The sequence below is a fragment of the Dermacentor andersoni genome, chromosome 4, assembly GCF_023375885.2.
Source record: "Dermacentor andersoni chromosome 4, qqDerAnde1_hic_scaffold, whole genome shotgun sequence".
NCBI lineage: Eukaryota > Metazoa > Arthropoda > Arachnida > Ixodida > Ixodidae > Dermacentor > Dermacentor andersoni.
In genome coordinates this window covers 223,392,904-223,412,514 of record NC_092817.1, presented here as the reverse complement: position 1 = coordinate 223,412,514, position 19,611 = coordinate 223,392,904, and the positions used below count along the sequence as shown (strand labels likewise).

General features: G+C 49.5%; 1 protein-coding gene across 2 annotated transcripts in view; it reads left to right on the top strand.

Moving 5' to 3' along the window:
• Positions 1 to 19,611, top strand: part of crim (QVR superfamily protein crim) — a 45,956-nt gene that overhangs the window by 16,100 nt on the left and 10,245 nt on the right. For both annotated transcript variants that reach the window (XM_050185237.3, XM_055074751.2), the window contains one exon: positions 2,709 to 2,846. In XM_050185237.3, the coding sequence (XP_050041194.1) occupies positions 2,709 to 2,846 (138 nt within the window). The remainder of the gene's footprint in view (positions 1 to 2,708; positions 2,847 to 19,611) is intronic.

Below are 19,611 nucleotides of genomic sequence, written 5' to 3'. Positions count from 1 at the left end.
GGTCAAAGTTCAGTGTGTTAAAACTTTGTGCTGAAAACCCAATGCCAGTACTGCAATGTGACATCTTGAATTTCAATGTGTGTCCATCTATTTGGGCCCTGTTGGCAAAGTAAAAGTTCTTGAAACTTGCTAAATTCAGTCCTTGGCTCTTTATTATAGATGTAATAATAATATTATAAATGTAGTTCATCTTAGCGGATAAATAATTAGCTAGGCCAAAGCAGCTGTTGTCTAAATGCATGAATGAGCTGGTGCGGGAACTTCAAGGGCGCTGGTCTCCTGGCTTATGAAGCCCTCTCTTTGTTTTTTATTCCTAGTGACTGCTGACGCCGGCCAACAAATGTTAAGCATTATCGCACAGCACATGATGTTCAGCACGTGCTTGCATTGTATGAGAACATTCTTAATTATTGTTGATCACTATATCTGCTGCCTCTGTTGTCGCCGAGCCTTGTAGTCAGAACCTTGCTGCTTGTACTATCAGATGGGACTACGAGGGTGCAGTGTGAACGCACCCTCGTAGTCCCATCTGACGGTACAGGCAGCAAGGAGAATGAGCACAAGACATGCTCGACTACTTGCAGCAATGGAGTAGAGCCCTCGACGACCATTCTGTTTGCTGTTGCCAGGGCCCTATTGCTTGCTGGAGTGCTGGCAGTGCACTGGCTGAACATGTGGCTTATCCGTTAGTCCATTATTGCCGTTCGACGAAATGCCGAAGATCCTCTGCTGCTGCTGACATTGCAAGCCTCACGTTGCTCCTTGACAATGCCACAGCGAAACGCCACCATCCAAATGACACCTCGAAGCCAAACATACGCCACCTCAAGAAAGCCTGACAACACGACGACGCAGCACTAGGACAACGCTATGCATTTGTGATTCAATGCCACAGCCTAACCACAGTGCAAAGCCATGAACTACCGACCTTGACATTGTTATGAATGGCCAAAATGTCACCGCTCTAGTCAACGCAGGAGCCGACTACTCTGTTGTCTACACTACATCGCCAAGTTGAGGAAAGTAAAGACTGCTTGCGAAGGCCCTCAAATGCATACAGCTGGAGAACACCTCATAACGCTGGCTGGAATTTGCACGACAAGAGTTACCATTCATGATCACACTTACTCTGCGACCTTTGTTATCCTGCAACAATGCTCACAAGATGTAATTCTCAGCATGGACTTCCTGAGCCAACACAGTGCAGTCATCGACTTAAACTCCAAGTTGACAATGCTGTCCACAGATCAAGTGATACTGCAGGGGAGGACTCTGAGTTGTTGCGCCCTAAGTGTACTTGAAGATCAAGTTAGCATCCTGCCTCGTTCTACCATAACGATTTGCATCAGCGCAAAAGGGGCCGGAGACATGGAAGCCATCGTTGAGGGCAACCAACACCTGCTGCTCAACCAAGAAATCGGCGTCGCTAGGGGAATCACGCTGAAGAAAAGCACAAGTAATAGTGACGAAATTCAGCCAAAAATCGTTGCGCTTGAGTATTACTTGTTTTACTGGGCGCAAGAGGTAAATTCATAACTCACAGTCTTGACAATGTGTCGTTCCTCACCGTCAATTCGGTGTGACAATATTAAGAGTGGTGTTTCTTGTATTGTAGAAGGGTTGTAATGCAGCTAAGCTCATTTTTCTATCCCCCCTTTAAGGAGCTTGCAATAAAGTGAGCAAAGCAAAGCGAGCCAATTTCTTGACATGAAGGAATTAAAATAGATGCAGGTGTGAGTTACCGCGCCTATTAAAAAAGGGGTGGAGTAGCGCGAATCTCAAGAAGCAATAAAAGGGGACAAAGACTACCCAGTTCATCTTGCTGTGGCTTGTCCTGGCTTGAATTTCCTTTATTTTACGTAGACAAGAGGCCAGAAACCTTATGCTGTCAAGGCAAGGGTTTTAGGTTAGCCCTGGATGTAAGAGCAGAGACACTGGTGAGACCAAAATAATCTGTGTAAAGAAATCTAACTGCGCAATTCTGAATTGCTACGAGCATAATAAAATGGTTAGACTGGTATTGATCCCAAATATCACTAGCTAGCGTAAAGCAAATTAGAGTTGAATGAGTTAAAATTATAATTCTGGAAGCTTTATACTAAGTGTCCAAGAACCCAGTGGCTTTATTCATAATTTATGTTATATAAGATAACCAAGACAAATTATATGTGACATTCATGCTGAGGTATTTGAAAGCTTCAAGAGAATGGACATTGGAGTTGCTGATAGTGAACATTTGCAACTGGTAAGACTGCTTGCAATGGAGTGAAATATGTCTGGATTTTCTAACGTTCAAGCACATCAAACACTTTTCACACCGGTATTGGATACAGTTTTGTAAGATTGTAAGATTGAAGGATTTGAGGTGTCATGTACAGGACGATAAAGAATGCCATCATCCATGTATAGGTGGGTGTTTCATCGTATGGAAAAGGTAATATGTAGGTCAAGAAAAGAAAAGGGCCAATGACCATTTCCTATGGTCCACCTCAAAATTCTGGGGACTGTGAGATGAATAATAAATAGAAAAATTAATTGTTGGGTGTTGGTTGGAAAACATAGAAACAGTGGCTGAGGCAGATAGCAGACCAACAAAGTTGGGACTGTTGGAAAGAAGGTGCTGATGAGGATGCTCAAACATGTAGAAGACCTTTAAAGTGCCCTAGTCTGTAGCATTGTCAATATCTGCATCATTCTTGACATTGCAGGAGCCGCGGAAATGTGGTGCTATTCATGCATTAGCAACCAGCCAGGCTGCAAGGATGAGGTAAACTGGCTCATTCACCATGCCATCACGTGCCCCCGAGATGATGACAAGTGTGTCAAGATCATCGAACGCAAAGGCTGTAAGTTGTGCCATCATGCGCTTGCCTCTTACCATGTTCATGCACGTTTTTGGGGAAGCATCAGCACTTGCAGTGTTACAAATAACTGCAATTAGATCATTTGGTCTAATCAATGAATAGAGCTAATTTATTCCAAGTCTGATGACGATGACAATAATTCGTTATGCACAGAAAGCAGTGGTCACCAGACATACCATGATACTGTGGACAGACTTTCAGGGGATATATTTGCAATATGTGCTATGAACGCAGTTGTAAGTGTTAGACATTTGCTTGATGTGCTATCATCTTGTAGAACCTTCATTGGAAAACATGCCTTTTCAGTGCCTTCTATTCTGAGCTTTGTGCGAGGGATTATCATCATCATCATCATCATCATCATAACTTATTGACCTCTAAATGCCCCTGTTGAGGTATTACATAAGGGGGGAGCATACATAAGAAAAAGGATATTGAAACAGTCATGACTGAAGTAAAAACAATAGGAATAACATTTAGAAGCGAACAGAAGGTGAAATGCAATGCCAGTCAAACACACAAAGTAAAGAACTAATGCACTCAAAAAAGGTGCGAAACAGCAAAAAACAAATCAAAATACGTTAAGCATCAATCTTTCCACTCTTGACCTCGCTGTTATTGTTACGATGCACTTGCTCCTGAATGGCAACCCGAGGTTACGTGCTGATGCAGCAGAGATGCTGTGTGGGGTGAGGGCTATGTGGGTTGAGCTTTATGTCAGCAAGGTGGAAATGGCTCACCAGCTTGATGGAAATAAGCATGCATTGGTGGAGTAGTGCATCACAATGATAGCACTAGTACCACCACAATCTTTAGTGGCTGTGGTCAAGGTAGCAGACTGTATGAGTATACCATGCAGGGGTGGTACATTTGCGATTTGTGCTATGCTACGTCAAAACTCTAAATATGCCTCGTAATTTGTGCAAGCTGCTTCAAAACACCGAGCACAACCACGAAATGTTCGTGTTCAGGCCAGTTTTAGAGGGAATTGGTAGCTATGTAGATAGCCTGAATTTTGTCAACTTCATCCTCAGATGTCAGGAGTTGCAAGGAGTCACTGTAGTTGTTGAGTATCATGCCATTTCAGCCTGAATTTCGATGCATGCACGTGCAGTGGTGCACCTGCGAACCTGTATACGGGTTTTGTCGAAGATGTGCAATGGGATAAGTTTATATACAACAATGGCATCGCCGAGCACCGCTCCCGTGCTGGCGTGAGCACCGCATGTGGCGAAAAAATTTCAATGAGCTGGTGTAAATCTCTCCAATCTCTCCTTTCGCATTGCCTTGATTGCCTGCTGCACTGCACGTGTTTGCGCAGGTTTCGTAACTTGCCCAGTATATGTCTCTGTGTGTAGATGCTTAATTTGAAGGACATGTGCACGATGTCCATGCTTCGATCTGCCTTTAAGAAGATCTGTGCGGTCGACAACTACTATTTTCGTGGTGAAAGGGCAGCGTCTCCTTAGCCATGTAGATGATGCAGAGCATTTAATCGGAGACAACATTGTCCTCACCGGGGTGAGGGGCATTTCACAAGTCAAGGACAACATTGTTTACGATATGGAGTTAGAGGTAAGCGCAAATGTTCTGCTTATTCATAATTACATTCCTGTTTTATTTAGTTTGCTGTGTGTACCAGCGTTCTCGATTTTTGTCTCGGGGGCTCTTATCTAAATACGTACATGGGAAAAGATAAATTGTTTTTCTTAGCAGCCACTGCACCAAATCTGATGAGGTTTGTTGCATTTAAATGGAAAAGTTAAAATCTAGCCACTGTTGATTGCAAAATTTTGATTTATGTCGTTAATTTATTAATAAAATTTTGTGAAAATTGCAAATTCTCAGAAAACGAAACTATCATGTTTGCAACTCTGTAATTCAGCAATAAAAGATATCACAGTTCTGTAACTTGCATGTGATAGCACATCTAAAGCGGACAAGATTGATATATTACACATGGCTCTCAAAAGAATGAGTAACATGCGAGCAGAGCTTTCACAAAATCCTTGTAAACAATTTAACAAATTTACATAAGATATAAATTGACATATAAAGCTTGTCCGCTTTGGATGATCTAATGGATGCAGTTTACAGAACTGTTGTATCTGTTCTTGGTGCAGAACTGCAAGCTTGTAAACTTCGTGCTTCAATTTTTTCAATCTTACAAATTTTAGAAAATTCTTTAAAGAAAATCCAGGCCCTAAATGGAAATTTTGTTTCCAACAGTCACTAGAATTTAATTTTGTCTCTTAAATGCAACAAATTTAATTAATATTGGTCCTGAGTTTATTTCATAAATGCGTTCATGAGTTTTACATGTACTTGAATAAGCAGCATCGGAGTTCGGCCAGAGCTAAAGCTTCCTTTTCAGCGGCCCTGATGCAGTGACAGCTTTTACTTTGTGGAGATGGGTTTGCAAATGGCTCACCCTATGAGCGATGGCCAGGAAAGGGTACGACGCTCCTCCACTCTGCAACACACAAAGGCGCTACGGCAGGGTTTGTCAACTCTCCGACACGGTGCAGAGAAGGTGCCAGAGTCAGATCACCAACAAAAACGGGTTTATTCACCCAAGATACAGCATAGTGTGACAGCCACCGCTTACGGCCAAAGGGTCACCGCAAGACCGATTGAGTACGCGCGGCCACTGCGCTAGAGATAACCGGTAAGCGGTCCACCAAGCGTGAGATCGAGGAGTTGCGGGAGCATAGGTCCCATGTAGTGAACTCGTTGCGGGCCTGTGAGCATCTGCCGCGGCGATGAAGCACACAGCGAAAGAGAGCTCGGGTGGAGAGGGTGCCCTGGGGCCGCAGGCCAATCGGGGCGCGTCCCGGTGACAGTTGCTCACGCGGTGATTCGAGCTGGAGAGAGAGAAGCACGGTTTGCATGGGAAATTAGCTCCGGCATGCTAGCCATGTCCGCCATGTTGCCGTTACCGTGGCGGTTCCCAGAAATCGAGCTAAGCACAGCGTACAAGCTGGGGGATGAGGCGCGGGGAGGACCTTGATCCCCACATTCCCCCCTCCTAAAGACCGAGGCCAGCTTGCAAAAGAGCCTGGCCGAGGCAGCCAAGTGGCAAGGTTGACTCAGCCAAAGTGGGCTAAGCCAACAGGGCAAAGTCCTAGAGGGTGTCGCTGTCATGCTCAGAACCAGGTCAGGGAAAGGTGCCACAGTACAAAGAGGCGAAGATGTTGCTTCTAAGCCAGGGGGGCCAGCCTTGTTCATGAAGGTTCCAATCCACACCCCAGGAAGGGCCCACTGCTGGGAGGAAGGGTTGGCAGCCCAGGAAGGACAGGTCGGGGCAGCACCATGGGTCAACCAGCAAAGCTTGAGGTCTGCTGGACAGGAGCTGCCAGGGATGCGCGAGGTGTGGCTGCCATTTTGGCACAGCAGCCACCACAAAAGTTGCTGGGCTCCCCGGATTGCATGCTGACAGGAACAGCAGATCAGGATGACTGGCAGCCAGGCTATAGCAGCAGCAGCTGGAGTAACTACCGTCGGCCAGGGGCTAGCACTTGACTGGGTGCACCAGCCGCAGTGAGCGGCAGCCTAGGCAGCAGGAGGCAAGGCTGGCACAAGTTCGTGGCCCACCAAGGTAGAAATCAGTCACGGCGGCAGGACCAGGGACAGCTGACTTTGTGGTCAACAAAACTGGTGGCACAGTGGGCCCAGGCATAGCAAGACTCGACGATGCTGGGGAAGGAACAGGAAAGCCCTCCGGCATAGCCGGCTTACCAAAAAGGTGCCTGCCCAGCTGATTGCCCTCTCTGAGCCTTATCTGTTGCCCAGGCTGAGCCTTGGGCAACACATAAGAGGGAATACTAGGCCACAAGGGTCTGTCCCCGCTTCAGTGTTGTCCCCCGCACTGTAGCTGCATTTCTCCGTTGATCTGCCCGGTAGGGAATGAAGTCCGGCTACAAGCTCGTAGGAGAAAAGCTGCCTAGGTGCGTTTCCGCAGGTTGCACCGGTGGCGTGGCCTGAGCCAGCTTGTCACGGTTTGCCTGTGGTTCGTTGACCGCCTCCCCCTCTCCCCAGTCGCTGCTTCTGGCAACGAAAGGTTTGAGGTCCAAGACGTTAACTACAGAGGGTACATTTGGTCTCCACTCAGTACAGGCCTGACCATTTGGCAGACAAGGAGGCAGAGATGCCTTTGACAGCGTCACTCAGGACATGGTTGCGTCTGACGACGAGACCGCCTATACCATAGTGCACATCCCTATGTGACTGGTCGTATTGACGCGAAATAAGTTTGCACGTGATGACATGGGACCCTTAAGGCAAGAACGACGAAGTTCGTGGTTGCGCGCACGCTCTCTGAGGACCAGCCATCGCTAATGGCAGACGTTTTTTTTGCCAATCTGTCGGCGGTAAACTGTTTTAGTTGTAATAGCTGGGTGAAATTTCTGGTGGACATGCGGGGTATGGCCGATGTTAAGATCTCCGGAGCATACCCCAGACCTAAGCCCTGCGAGTAGTTCAGCCGAGCTTACCCCTGTGCACGTACGTGCCAGCCGATGTCTCCAGGGACTCCAGCTACAGCATGGTCTGCTACCCGAGCGAACTAGAATGATGAACCAACCACCTCCTGGCACTCCTGCAGCATCGCACGTTGTCGTCAATCACATCCGGACGCTGAATCTGTTCCACGGAAGTGCTTCAGAGGACGCCGACGACTGGCTTGACCATTTTGACCGGGTTGCCGACCTCAATGACTGGAACCACGAACATAAGCTACGCTACGTGTACTTCGCTCTTGAGGATTCCGCGAAAACGTGGTTTGAGAACCACGAGGCGACACTGACGTCATGGGAAGAATTTCGTAGGCAGTTCCTCAATGCCTTCGCCAGGGCGGACAGGAAGGGGAGGGCGGAATTAGCGTTGGAGGCAAGAATTCAAGGCCCGAATGAGCGAGTGACGGCGTACGTAGGAGACATGAATCGGCTTTTCAGACGTGCGGACTGTTCTATGACTGAAACAAAGAAGGTGCGCCATCTCATGCGCGGCGTCAAAGAGGAAATCTTTGCTGGCCTCATTCAAAATCCGACGACGACACTTTCAGAGTTCCATGATGAAGCCACTACTATGGAAAAGGCCCTTCAACAGCGGGCCAGGCAAAACAACCGCGACGCCATGATTTCAAGGGAGCTCTCTGCCGTTACCCTTGGTAACGACGTTGGTGCCTTGTGAGAACTCATCAGGGCTGTCGTCAAGGAGGAACTGCAGAAGATGCAGACAACCACTGCCCCTGTGGGACAACTTTCCATTGCAGAAATGGTGCGCGCTGAGGTCCGACAGGCCGTCCATATTCCTGGACAGTACGAGGCACCACAGCAGGGACCACAAGCCGAAATGAGTTACGCTGAAGCAGTACGCCATCCGCCACCCTCAAGTGCGTGCAGCATGGTACACCCCACTCAACAAATGAACGTAAGCTTCAGGCCGCTTCGCAGCCCACCGCACATCGCCAAAGCAAGGACTAGAAAGAGCGACGTCTGGCGCACCACAGACTACAAGCCCCTTTGTTTTCATTGTGGCGAAGCCGGACACATCTACAGAATGTGTCCTTATCATCAAGTGGGGCTCCATGGATTCTTGCCGAATGCACCTCGTCCATGACCTGGTGAGCGGCCGCCGGAAAGAGAGAGTTTCGTCGCGAATCGTCGCATTGTTAATCAGCGATGGCAGGAGCCCCATTCGTCATCTCCTGCTCGTTACAGGTCACCATCACCAAGCCAAGCCTTTACTCGTAGCGCTCTGAGACGCCGCTCGCCTAGCCTGGCGGGTCGGGAAAACTGAGTTCAGCGACCTCCGGAGGTGAGGTCGCTAACGACGACCGTACACAAGATCCTCCACTACGACGACAACGACGAAAACAGAACGACGCAGATGTACAGACGGAGTCAAACACCTTATGAGAGGTAGTAACGTTGAACATTCCCGTCACCATAGACGACGAAGAAATAACGGCGTTAATCGACACTGGAGCGGACACCTCAGTTATGAGCATGGGCCTTGCCTGCAAGCTGAAGAAAGTTTCTACTGAGTGGACTGGGTCACAGATTCGCACTGCAGGAGGCCATCTGCTAAGCCCGGTAGGAAGATGCACAGCGCGAGTGAGCATTCGTGGGTTTACGTACCTCGGAGATTTCGTTATCCTCCCAAGCTGTTCGAGGGACCTAATTCTGGGAATGGACTTTCTGCAGGCTAATGGAGCTGTGATTAACTTACAAAAGTCACGGGTAACATTCTTGACGGCGCAGGCCTTAGCAGGGAGCAGCACTGACAACACGTATGTCAACGCCTTGAGGATTGTTGACGAGAACATCACGGTGCCGCCAAGGAGCAGCGTAGTGACCCTCGTCACCTGCGACGCATTCGACGGCTATGAGGGTATTGCCGAGGCAAATATCCCGCTGCTGCTCGAAAGGCACATCTGCATCGCCCGGGGCCTTGTTCAAATACAGCATAAGTGCTTGCAAGTTTTGTTGACAAACTTCAGCCATGAGTATCAGTACGTCCCTCAAGGTGCAGCTGTGGCATTCCTGAACGACATTGCTGACTTCTCCGACATCGGCACGTTACAAGTGACTTCACCGGATGCAACAACTCACGCCAGCCTGAATACCCGCGTCCACATTAATGCTCACTTAGCAAATGTACAGACGGATCAGCTTCTGGGCCTACTGACAGAATTCTCCGGCTGTTTTTCCACGGAATCCAAAGTCCAGCGCACTTGCGTTACGCAACACCGGATCGTTACAGAGGAGTCGGCGTGGCCTGTTCGTCAGCATCCGTATCGCATGTCACCTATGGAGCGGGAGGCGATTAAGCGTCAAGTTCAAGAAATGCTAAATGATGACGTCATCCAGCCGTCGACAAGTCCGTGGGCATCGCCTGTCGTACTAGTAAAAAAGAAAGACAACACACTCCACTTCTGCATTGACTACAGACGGCTTAACTGAGTCACCAAACGCGACGTTTATCCCCTGCCGCGGATCGGTGACGCTTTGGACCGTCTGCGTCATGCTCAGTTCTTTACTTTGTTAGACTTAAAGTCAGGCTACTGGAAAATCGAAGTGGACGAGCGTGACCGTGAAAAAACCGCCTTCGTGACTCCCTATGGGCTGTACAAATTTAAAGTGCTGCCTTTTCGGTCTCTGTTCCGCTCCTGCTACGTTCCAACGATTGATGGACACTGTACTCGTTGGACTAAAGTGGCAGACGTGTCTAGTGTACCTAGACAACGTTGTTGTGTTTTCCAGCGCATTCGATGAACATCTCGCCCGGCTACGAAGTGTCCTTACCGCAATACGCAAGGCCAACCTCACCATCAAGCCTGTAAAATGTTACTTTGGCTTCCAGGAACTCAAGTTTCTAGGCCACGTGGTCAGCTCCCAAGGAGTACGACCAGACCCAGAAAAACTCGCTGCCATTGCCGAGTTTCCTCGTCCTAAAGACAAAAAGGCTGTTCAGAGGTTCCTGGGCCTCTGCGCTTACTACCGTCGTTTCGTTGAAGGCTTCTCAAGGATTGCTGAACCGCTCACGAGACTGACACGACAAGATGTGCCCTTTGCGTGGACGGAAGTCCAAGAGCAGGCCTTCACCGAATTGCGTAAACGCCTTCAATCCGCTCCAGTGCTGGCGGATTTTGATGACACCGCGGCAACTGAAATACACACCGACGCTTGCAACGTAGGACTCGGGGCTATTCTGGTTCAATGGCAAGATGGCGCAGAACGTGTAATTGTGTACGCGAGTCGTTGTCGGACAAAAGCAGAAGCTAATTATTCAACAACCGAAAAAGAATGCTTAGCAGTCGTGTGGGCCATCAGCAAGTTCCGACCCTACTTATACGGCCGGCCATTTCGAGCGATCAGCGATCACCACTCGCTCTGCTGGCTTTCCAATCTACGAGACCCGTCAGGTCGCCTCGCTCGTTGGAGCCTCCAGGAATACGACATAACTGTTGTCTACAGATCCGGCCATAAGCATAGCGACGCTGACTGCTTGTCACGTTCTCCTATTCTCTTGACATCCTCCGACTTGGAGCTAGATTTGCTGTTTCCTCATGTCGTCGACGTGGTGCGCATGGCTGACTATCAACGTGCAGACTCTGAGCTGCTTCCAGTCATCCGATAACTCGGGGGAGCTGACGTTGTCCTATGCCCACTTTCACGAGGATTGACATCGTACTGCCTGCGAAACGATGTCCAGTACAAGAAAAATTTCGAGAACAGCCAGGAAACGTTGCTTCTCGTCGTTCCGACGGTACTGCGCGAGGAAGTTTTACAGGCGTGTCACGACGATCCCTGTGCCGGCCACTTAGGCTTCGCGAGGACATTAGCACGCATACGGCAAAAATACTATTGGCCACACCTGTTTTCGTCGGTTCAGCGCTATGTGCCAACGTGCCGTGACTGTCGGAGGCATAAAGTTCCACCCGTCAAGCCTGCCGGCCTCCTTCAGCCTTTGGATCCGCCTCCGGCGCCGTTCCAGCAAGTGGGAATGGACTTTCTTGGGCCGTTCCCCACACCATCCTTGCAAAATAAGTGGATAATCGTGGCAACTGACTATTTAACTTGCTATGCGGAGACGAAAGCTGTGCCGCGGGGAACTGCTGCTGAAGTCGCCAGCTTCTTCGTCCACAACATCGTGCTTTGCCACGGTGCACCCGCTGTACTCATTACTGACCGTGGTGCAGCGTTTACAGCGGAGTTATTGCAACAAGTCGTCACACTGACGCACACCCACCACCGAAAGACCACAGCCTATCATCCCCAAACTAACGACTTAACAGAGCGCCTAAACAGAACATTAGCCGACATGCTCTCCATGTACATGGATGTGGAACACAAAACATGGGATGAAATTTTGCCATATGTCACGTTTTCTTACAATACCGCTGTGCAGGAGACCACCGAGTTAACACCATTCGAGCTTGTTTACGGATGTCGCGTTACAACCCCCTTAGACGCCATGCTCCCGGTAGACCACGGAACCACAAGGAATGACACCACTGAAGATTTCGTCGAGAAAGCCGAGGAAGCTCGCCAGCTTGCTCGGAATCGCATCCACACCCAGCAGAATACTGGTGCCTACCGTTACAACCGGACCTGACGGAATGTCCGGTCGTGTGGGTGTGGACACCTATCCAACACCAAGGGCTCTCAGAGAAATTGTTGCGCTGCTATTTCGGCCCCTATGAAGTTGTACGCTGCCTCAGTGATGTGAACTATGAGGTGGTGCCTCAAAGCTCTGATCCTGGTTCGAACCGACACCGTCCCCGTGCTGAAGTCGTCCACGTAGAACGGATGAAGCCGTACTATGCACGCGAGGGATAAGCAACCCTCACAAACTGCTTCAGCATTGTGTACATTCCTGTATGTTATTTTTTGTCTTTTCATGTTGGCACTCTTGCCCATAGTGCGCGCCCGCTGCCCTTGAAGCGACCGGGCCGGTCGCTTTTCAGAGGGGAGCAATGACGCGAAATAAGTTTGCACGTGATGACACAGGACCCTTAAGGCGAGAACGACGAAGTTCGTGGTTGCGCGCGTGCTCTCCGAGGACCAGCCATCGCTAAAGGCAGGCATTTTTTTGCCAATCTGTCGGTGGTAAACTGTTTTAGTTGTAATAGCTGGGTGACAGTATTAGGCCTTCTCTCCAGTTCGCGCTTTTTCAGGTTGGAACGGGCCAGGTCAAGGGCTGCGTCCATCTGTGAGCGCAGTTCCGTGTAGCTGGAAAAGCCAGCATTCGTGGCGCACGCCCTGCTGCCGGTCCGCAAAATGCGGTCCGTGGGGTTTGGCAGCTCTCTCCCGAAGTTGAGGAAAGCGGGAGTGTACCCAGTCAAACGGTTCATCGTGCACTGCAAGGAGAAGCCTATCTCGTTAGGACAGACATCCCAATCCCTGTGTTGCTGGGCAGATGCCGCGAGCAAGGGCTTGAGGTTTCGGTTAATCTGCTCTGTTAAGTTGGCCTGTGGGTGGTACGTGTTTGTCTTGCGGTGCTTAATGCCAAAGGTAGCACACGCATCCATGAACACCTTGGCTGTGAAGTAGGATGCTATCAGCTCTGCCGGAAAGCCGAAGTGGTTAAAGACCTCGGTAAACTTGTCCCAGATTGCACGTGCTGTTAACTTCCGAAGGGGAAAAGGTTCAACCCATTTCGTGAAGTGATCTGTGACAGCCAGGAGAAAAACGTAGCCTTGCCGGCTTCTGGGAGAGGGTCCCATAATGTCACAGGCTGCGACTTGCCAGGGTAGCTGGCTATCGATTGGCTGCATGAGCCCGGGGGGTTTGTCCGCGCAAGACTTCACGCATTGGCACATACAGCATGAGCGGGCATAGTGAAGAGCATCACGCTTCATGCCTGGCCAGGTAGCAGAGCAGCACAACTTTTGGTAAGTCTCAAGGCCCCTCGCATGTCCGGCCAACCACGAGTCGTGGAAATAGCTCAAAGTGGCTTTCCTTAGACGGTGGGGCATCACCACCTTAAAGTACTCCTGGGGAGCCTCCTCAGATGGGGTATAGCGCAGGAGAACTCCATCGGCCTCAAGCAGATACATATCCAATGTGCCCGCAACAGTACCAGCTGCATCGCACTCGGTGCCAACAGCAATACCAGCTGTCCCTGTGCGCCCGACGGCTTTGCTGCTCCGCTCTTCTTGGGAGCTCGGCTCTTTGAGCCCGTCAACAATTTGTCAACAAAATGGATCACTCTGCTGTGCCTTAAGTAGCTCTTGCCTGCTGAATACGATACTTGAGGAAGTAATGGGGTCCACCAGGTAAACGTCCTCTCCCGAGGCTGGCAATCTGGGGATCGCTTCGCTATCGGGAGTCGTGCCGTTCGAGTCATTGGAGACACAGGCTCCAGTCTCTACTGAGGGTGAATTGGCGCCGTTCAAGTCATGGGAGACTGAGGCTCTGCTCTCTACTTGGTACGAATGCTCATGGGAGTGATGAACCTAAGAGTCAGATGCTGAAACGGGGACGTGCCACAGGGTGTCAGCCACCACGTTCGAACTCCCTTTTCGGTAGCGCACAACAATGTTGTACCGCTGCAGTGTCAATGCCCAGTGCGTGAGGCGGCCTGAGGGCTCGCGCAAGCACTTAAGCCACGTGACTGCCATGTTGTCCATCTCCACCACAAACGGCACTCCGCCGACGTAGCAGTCGAACTTCCAGAGAGCCAAAACTATAGCAAGACACTCCCTTTTGGTCACGCTGTAGTTGCGCTCGGCGGCGTTAAGTGACTGGCTGGCAAAGGCGACTGGTCGGAGAACGCTGTCGTGCTCCTGAAGCAACACAGCCCCAAGGCCCAGGTCGCTTGTGTCAGCTTGGACAACGAACTCTCTGTTGAGGTTGGGCAGCTTCAGTTTGGTTGTGTCCACTAGAGCTTGGGATAGTGCATGAAAGGCATCTTCCTGCTCAGGACCCCAGCTCCATCATGCTGACTTTTTCAACAGTGCAGTCAAGGGCGCTTTGAGAGTGGCGCAATTCAGGATGAACTGTCTGTAGTAGTTCACCATTCCCAAAAAGCGCTTAAGGCCCTGAATGTTCATGGGTGTCAGGTATTCGAGGATAGCTCGCAACTGCTCTTCGCACAGCCGAACAACGACCCCTGTCGATGGTAAAGCCCAATAGGGAAATGCAAGTCTCAGCTATTTGGCCTTTCTTTGTGTTTAGAGTCAACCCAGCGGCACGCAACCTTTAGAGAACGTTCTCCAGGTGGCAGAGGTGTTCCTTGAACGTCCGAGAGAAGATGACAATGACGTCGAGGTATGCCAGCGCATAGCACCACTTAGCATCCCCCAGATTGCGGTCAATCAATCTCTGGAATGTAGCTGCAGCTCCAGAGCAGCCAAATAGCATGCGGTTAAACTGGTCATGGCCTCGGTGAGAGCTGAACGCAGTTTTCTCCACATCAGCCAGCTGCATCTGAACCTGCAGGTAGCCGTGGCTAGCATCCAGGGTGGTGAAGTAGCACGCATCACCTAGGTTAGCCACGATAGAGTCCACATTAGGCATAGGATAAGCATCCTTCGTTACCTCGTTCAGCCAGCGGTAGTCCACACAGAGTCAATAAGAGCCATCTCTTTGGGGACCATTACCACGGGTGAACCCCAGGGACCGTTTTAGCGTTGGACAATACCGGTCTCAATAAGCCCATCCTTCCTCTTGGCCACACTAACAGGGCGAGGATTGCATTTCCATGGCAGTGTGTCGCCTGTGTCGATCCAGTGTCGCACAAGAGAGGTGCAACCCGGTCGTTCAGTGAACATAACGCTGAAATGAGTCAGCAGCGATGACAGGTGTGCCTTCTCGCGTACCGACAAGCTGTCAGACAAAGGTGGCAGTGAACAGTCTGAGCTGCTGCTTAAACACCCTTTAAAACATTTCTTACCTTTCGGCCTTGGCGAGAAAACTCCATATGTGTGTTGAAAAATATTGCACTACTTTTTCTTGCAAGGTAACGCACGTTTGCATTGGAACTTTTGAGCTGTTCAAGCCACGGGCGTAGTCAGTAGTATTTTATTTTGGGGTATTGAGGAGGTCCTACTACCTATATGTACGTTCGTGGGTGTGTTTGTATATGCACGTGTATATATGCGCATGCAAACTAAAAATTTCGGCTGGTTGGCACCCTACCCCCTCCCCCCCCCCCTTCATCTACACCAATGGTTCAAGTGTAGTCTGCATTAAATAGTGTCGTCTTGCTCAGTGCTTGTAAACAATTGCCGCATGTGGAACCGCAATGCCTCATTGGAACGGATGACGAGCGCATTGTGATATTTTTGCGGGTGGAGTGATGCATGGCACACGATTAAGTAAACTGTAGAAAAACTTTAAAAAATGACCAACGCTGGCTATCTTACAGTGGTGCAAGAGCGACTCTACTCAGATTTCTCTTTTAAGGATGATATGCTTATGTCATATGAGTGGGATGAATGAATGTATCTTACTGCACGATTTTGGAAGCGTTCAAGTGCATTAACGAGATATTTTTGATATGGGTTCCAGATTGGTGACGCATATTCGACTTTAGGCCTGATAAGTGATTTGTACGCCACAAGTCTGACATCCTGAGGCGCATGACGCAACTGGCGCCTCACACAGCCGAGTGTTTTGTTCGCCAATGATACTATGCTGTTGATATGCGTGCCCCAGTTAAGATCACAGGAAATTAAGACGTCTAAGTACTTGAATGATTTTACTGTTTCAATCCGATTGTTGGCTATTGTGTAAGAAGGCAAGAAGGGTGTACGACATATGTTTACATTTTTTTGGATTAAGAATCGTTAGCCATTGGGTGCTCACATTGGCTACATAGGCTCACATTGGCTAATGGGTGCACATTGGGTGCTCACAGTGCACTTACTATTACTGCGAACCGCACTCGCATACCTGTCTTTAACTTTGGACTGGCAAAGCAAATTCTACTGCAAGGTATTTGCCTTGCCACCATTGATTGTCTTCGTGACCATCACGTGGCAGCGTTATTGACCGATGGTTCTCGCGGGCTTAGCATGCCCCTCGCGCCAGGCTCGGGCGCCGATCCCAACATAAAGAAAATGGCTGCGACGAACCTGTCCTCTGCGCAGGCTGAAGACCTTTGCCAAGTACATATTATCGTCCTACTGAGATATTTTTGACTTCGACGATCACCCTTTAGGCCAGACACTCGCGGTCAAGCATTGGATTCTTACTGGCGATGCTACGCCTATTCACCGACGATCGTATTGAGTTTCTGTGTCGGAACGCCGAGTAATTCAAAATGTAGTGAACAAAATGGTAGATAAAAACAACATTGAGCCTTCTTCGAGTCCCTAGGCGTCACCTGTAGAGTTGGTTAAGAAGAAGGACGGCATGTGGCGCTTCTGTGTAGACTACCGTCATCTGAACAACATTACTAAGAAGGACGTCTACCCGCTCCCACATATAGACGACGCTCTTGACTGCCTGCATGGTTCCAGCTATTTCTCGTCTATTGATCTTCGTTCAGGATACTGGCAGATTGCTGTTGACGATATGGACAGAGAAAAAACCACATTCGTCACACCTGATGGCCTATACCAATTTAAGGTAATGCCGTTTGGATTATGCAACGCTCCTGCCACCTTTAAGCGTATGACGGACTACTTGCTCCAAGGTTTCAAATGGTCCACATGCCTCTGCTACCTCGACGACATCATCGTCTTCTCGCCAATGTTCGACACTCACCTTGAGCGTCTAACAACTATACCTGATGCATTTCGAAAGGCGAAGCTGCAACTTATAGGGGTATTACTCAAGTTCGCGCATGCGCACCTGACCCCTTTCTGAATCGCACAGCGCCAGCGGAGCGGCAGTCGCTCCCTAGCACTTTCGCAGCAGCCCTAACAGTCAGAGCTGTGACCCCTAACCCGCGGTTCGCAGTGAGTTGCGACCACGGCGGGTTCAGGCGAGGGGGGACAGGGTGAGTCTCGACCTAAGGTGTTTATTCACCTTAGCGTACAAATGTACCAACTGACAACAACAGCAACAACACATACAAATACAACACAAAACCACAGCGGCGGAGCGTTCCGCACGTCTGGGGCGAAATACCGCACAATGTGGGAACCACAAAAGAGGCTGATAAGAGTTCAGCTCACCCAGAGTGGATCCGCGCTCGGGCCCTGGGGCGGTCAGTCGCTCACAAAGGCCGAGAGCAGCAGGGGGACGGCGTGCGGCGGTCTCAGCGGCTGAATTGAGATGCTGCCTGCCGCAAGCTCCTCAGCCGAAAGACAACGGTGCATCGGGGGAATAGCGCTTCTCCCCGAGCGGCGGAGAGGGAGTCTCCTTGGTTCCAAGAAAGGGAAAGGAGGGAACGGGGTGCCTTGGCTGCAGCGTCGCGGCCAGGCGCGAAGAGCAGCGGGAGCGGCGAAGGTGCCCTCTCCCCGCTACCCTCTGCGAGCGAGCACGTGATTATCGCGTGATAACCACGTGGCCGCTCCGGAGATATCGGGATGCGCGTGCGATCCCCACAAACTTAACCCATTAGGGACCGGTTTCTTTTCTTTCTTGCTATCTTGAAATAAATCTAATATACTAGCTTACCTTTATACTAATAATTCACATGCAAGAATTTATTACTCTTGCCTAATTAGTTTTTGAAATATAGCCCGTGACTATATGGTCACACTGGGCCCTTACGCTACAGCAAAATACGCAAAGTTAAAAACATTTATTTCAAGCCACGAAACATCACAAAAAACATGCATAGCGAATAGTCGAGCACTTATTTAGTGTGATATGGTTTAAATCATGGAATACATATGCCGACGTCATACTTTGTGCATTGTGTGTGCACCGCGCTGTTGCAATCATCTCATGCACACCTCCACCTCTTGCCATTAGGTATTGGTGCAACAAAGTGGGCCACTTGGTCATACCGTGTACCATTCAGGACATCACCAGTCTTTGGGATTCTGCGTTCACCAGGTCCTCTAGGCTTATTGTCCCATCGCATCAGGTAGCTTTGTGCAATTTGCCTGCGGAATTCCACCTGCGTGACGTTGAGCCCTGTGCTACAAATTAGCGCCCAAGCGTTGCTGATAGATACATTACAAAGTCATATGAAAATCGGCCACCAACACCTTTTGCCACGGATTGCAATCCTATAGGCGCCTACATTTGCATCCATCTAGTCCGTACCTCCTATAAAACTAGTACTGAGCAACAGTGTTTGGACGGGCCACCTTCATTCGCTTCTTCTCAACACGAGAGTACCTGTGTGCAGATGACATTGGCTCTACGCCGTGAATAGCACTTACGATCGTTACTACAGAATCGTCCATGCAGCAGACCACAATTATCCCGTTGTCGCTCAGCATGGGATCTTTGTACCCGCGAGGTTGGCACTTGAATTCTGGTCAAGGGATAGGGCACTCTTTGGGAACACGGTTCTGCTTCACTGTGCCCGTGCCTTCGTAGCCCTGTGCCTTGAGATGCCTGAGTAGCTTCATGCTTGTGAATAAATTATCAAAATAGAAAAAGGAAGGAAGGTCATGCGTCTCTGCTGCGAGTTCTTCCACCATCTGAAGAAGTGGCGCCGCTGCTCTTCCAAAGTCCTTTTCATATTTTTCAGATGTGCCGGGATCTCGCCTGCTTGCCTTGATACACTTTGAAGTTTGCAAGGTATCTGTTCTTGGCATTTAGGCACCATACTTTATACTCGAAGCGGATAAGCTTTCCGCGTTTCAGCGCCGGCTCATAGCTGCCACCTGCTTAGATTTTCAATGAGCCCACCTGAGTCTTCATCGACCGAGTCTTCATTCGAATAGGTGCTAGCCTCTGGCGGCACGATATAAATCACTGACACGACGTCATCTTCCTCTACGACTACCTTCGCTATCTTTTCCAACATCAACCCATTCAGACAATAAAATAAAAAATAACCACTGCGAGAACGCGGCAGCAGACGTGCAAGAAATGAGAATGAAGTTAAATAAAAAGTTCGGTAACCTAAAGGCCCAGTGTGACCATATGGCAACGCGCAAGATAACACTTTCGTTCTTGGATAAATTAAACATTAATCTTTCACAAATGCTCATCGAAGGTCACATATTCAAAGGGCAATACGGAGGTAAAGATATCTGACTATTGCTTAAACAATAAGTGAAAAAAAGCACACTTATCCCTTGGAGCGATGCTAGGCAACGCTACTTGCAGAGCAACACTTATTCCCGCCTTTGCGAGGGGCTCCCACAAAACGACTGACAGCTGCT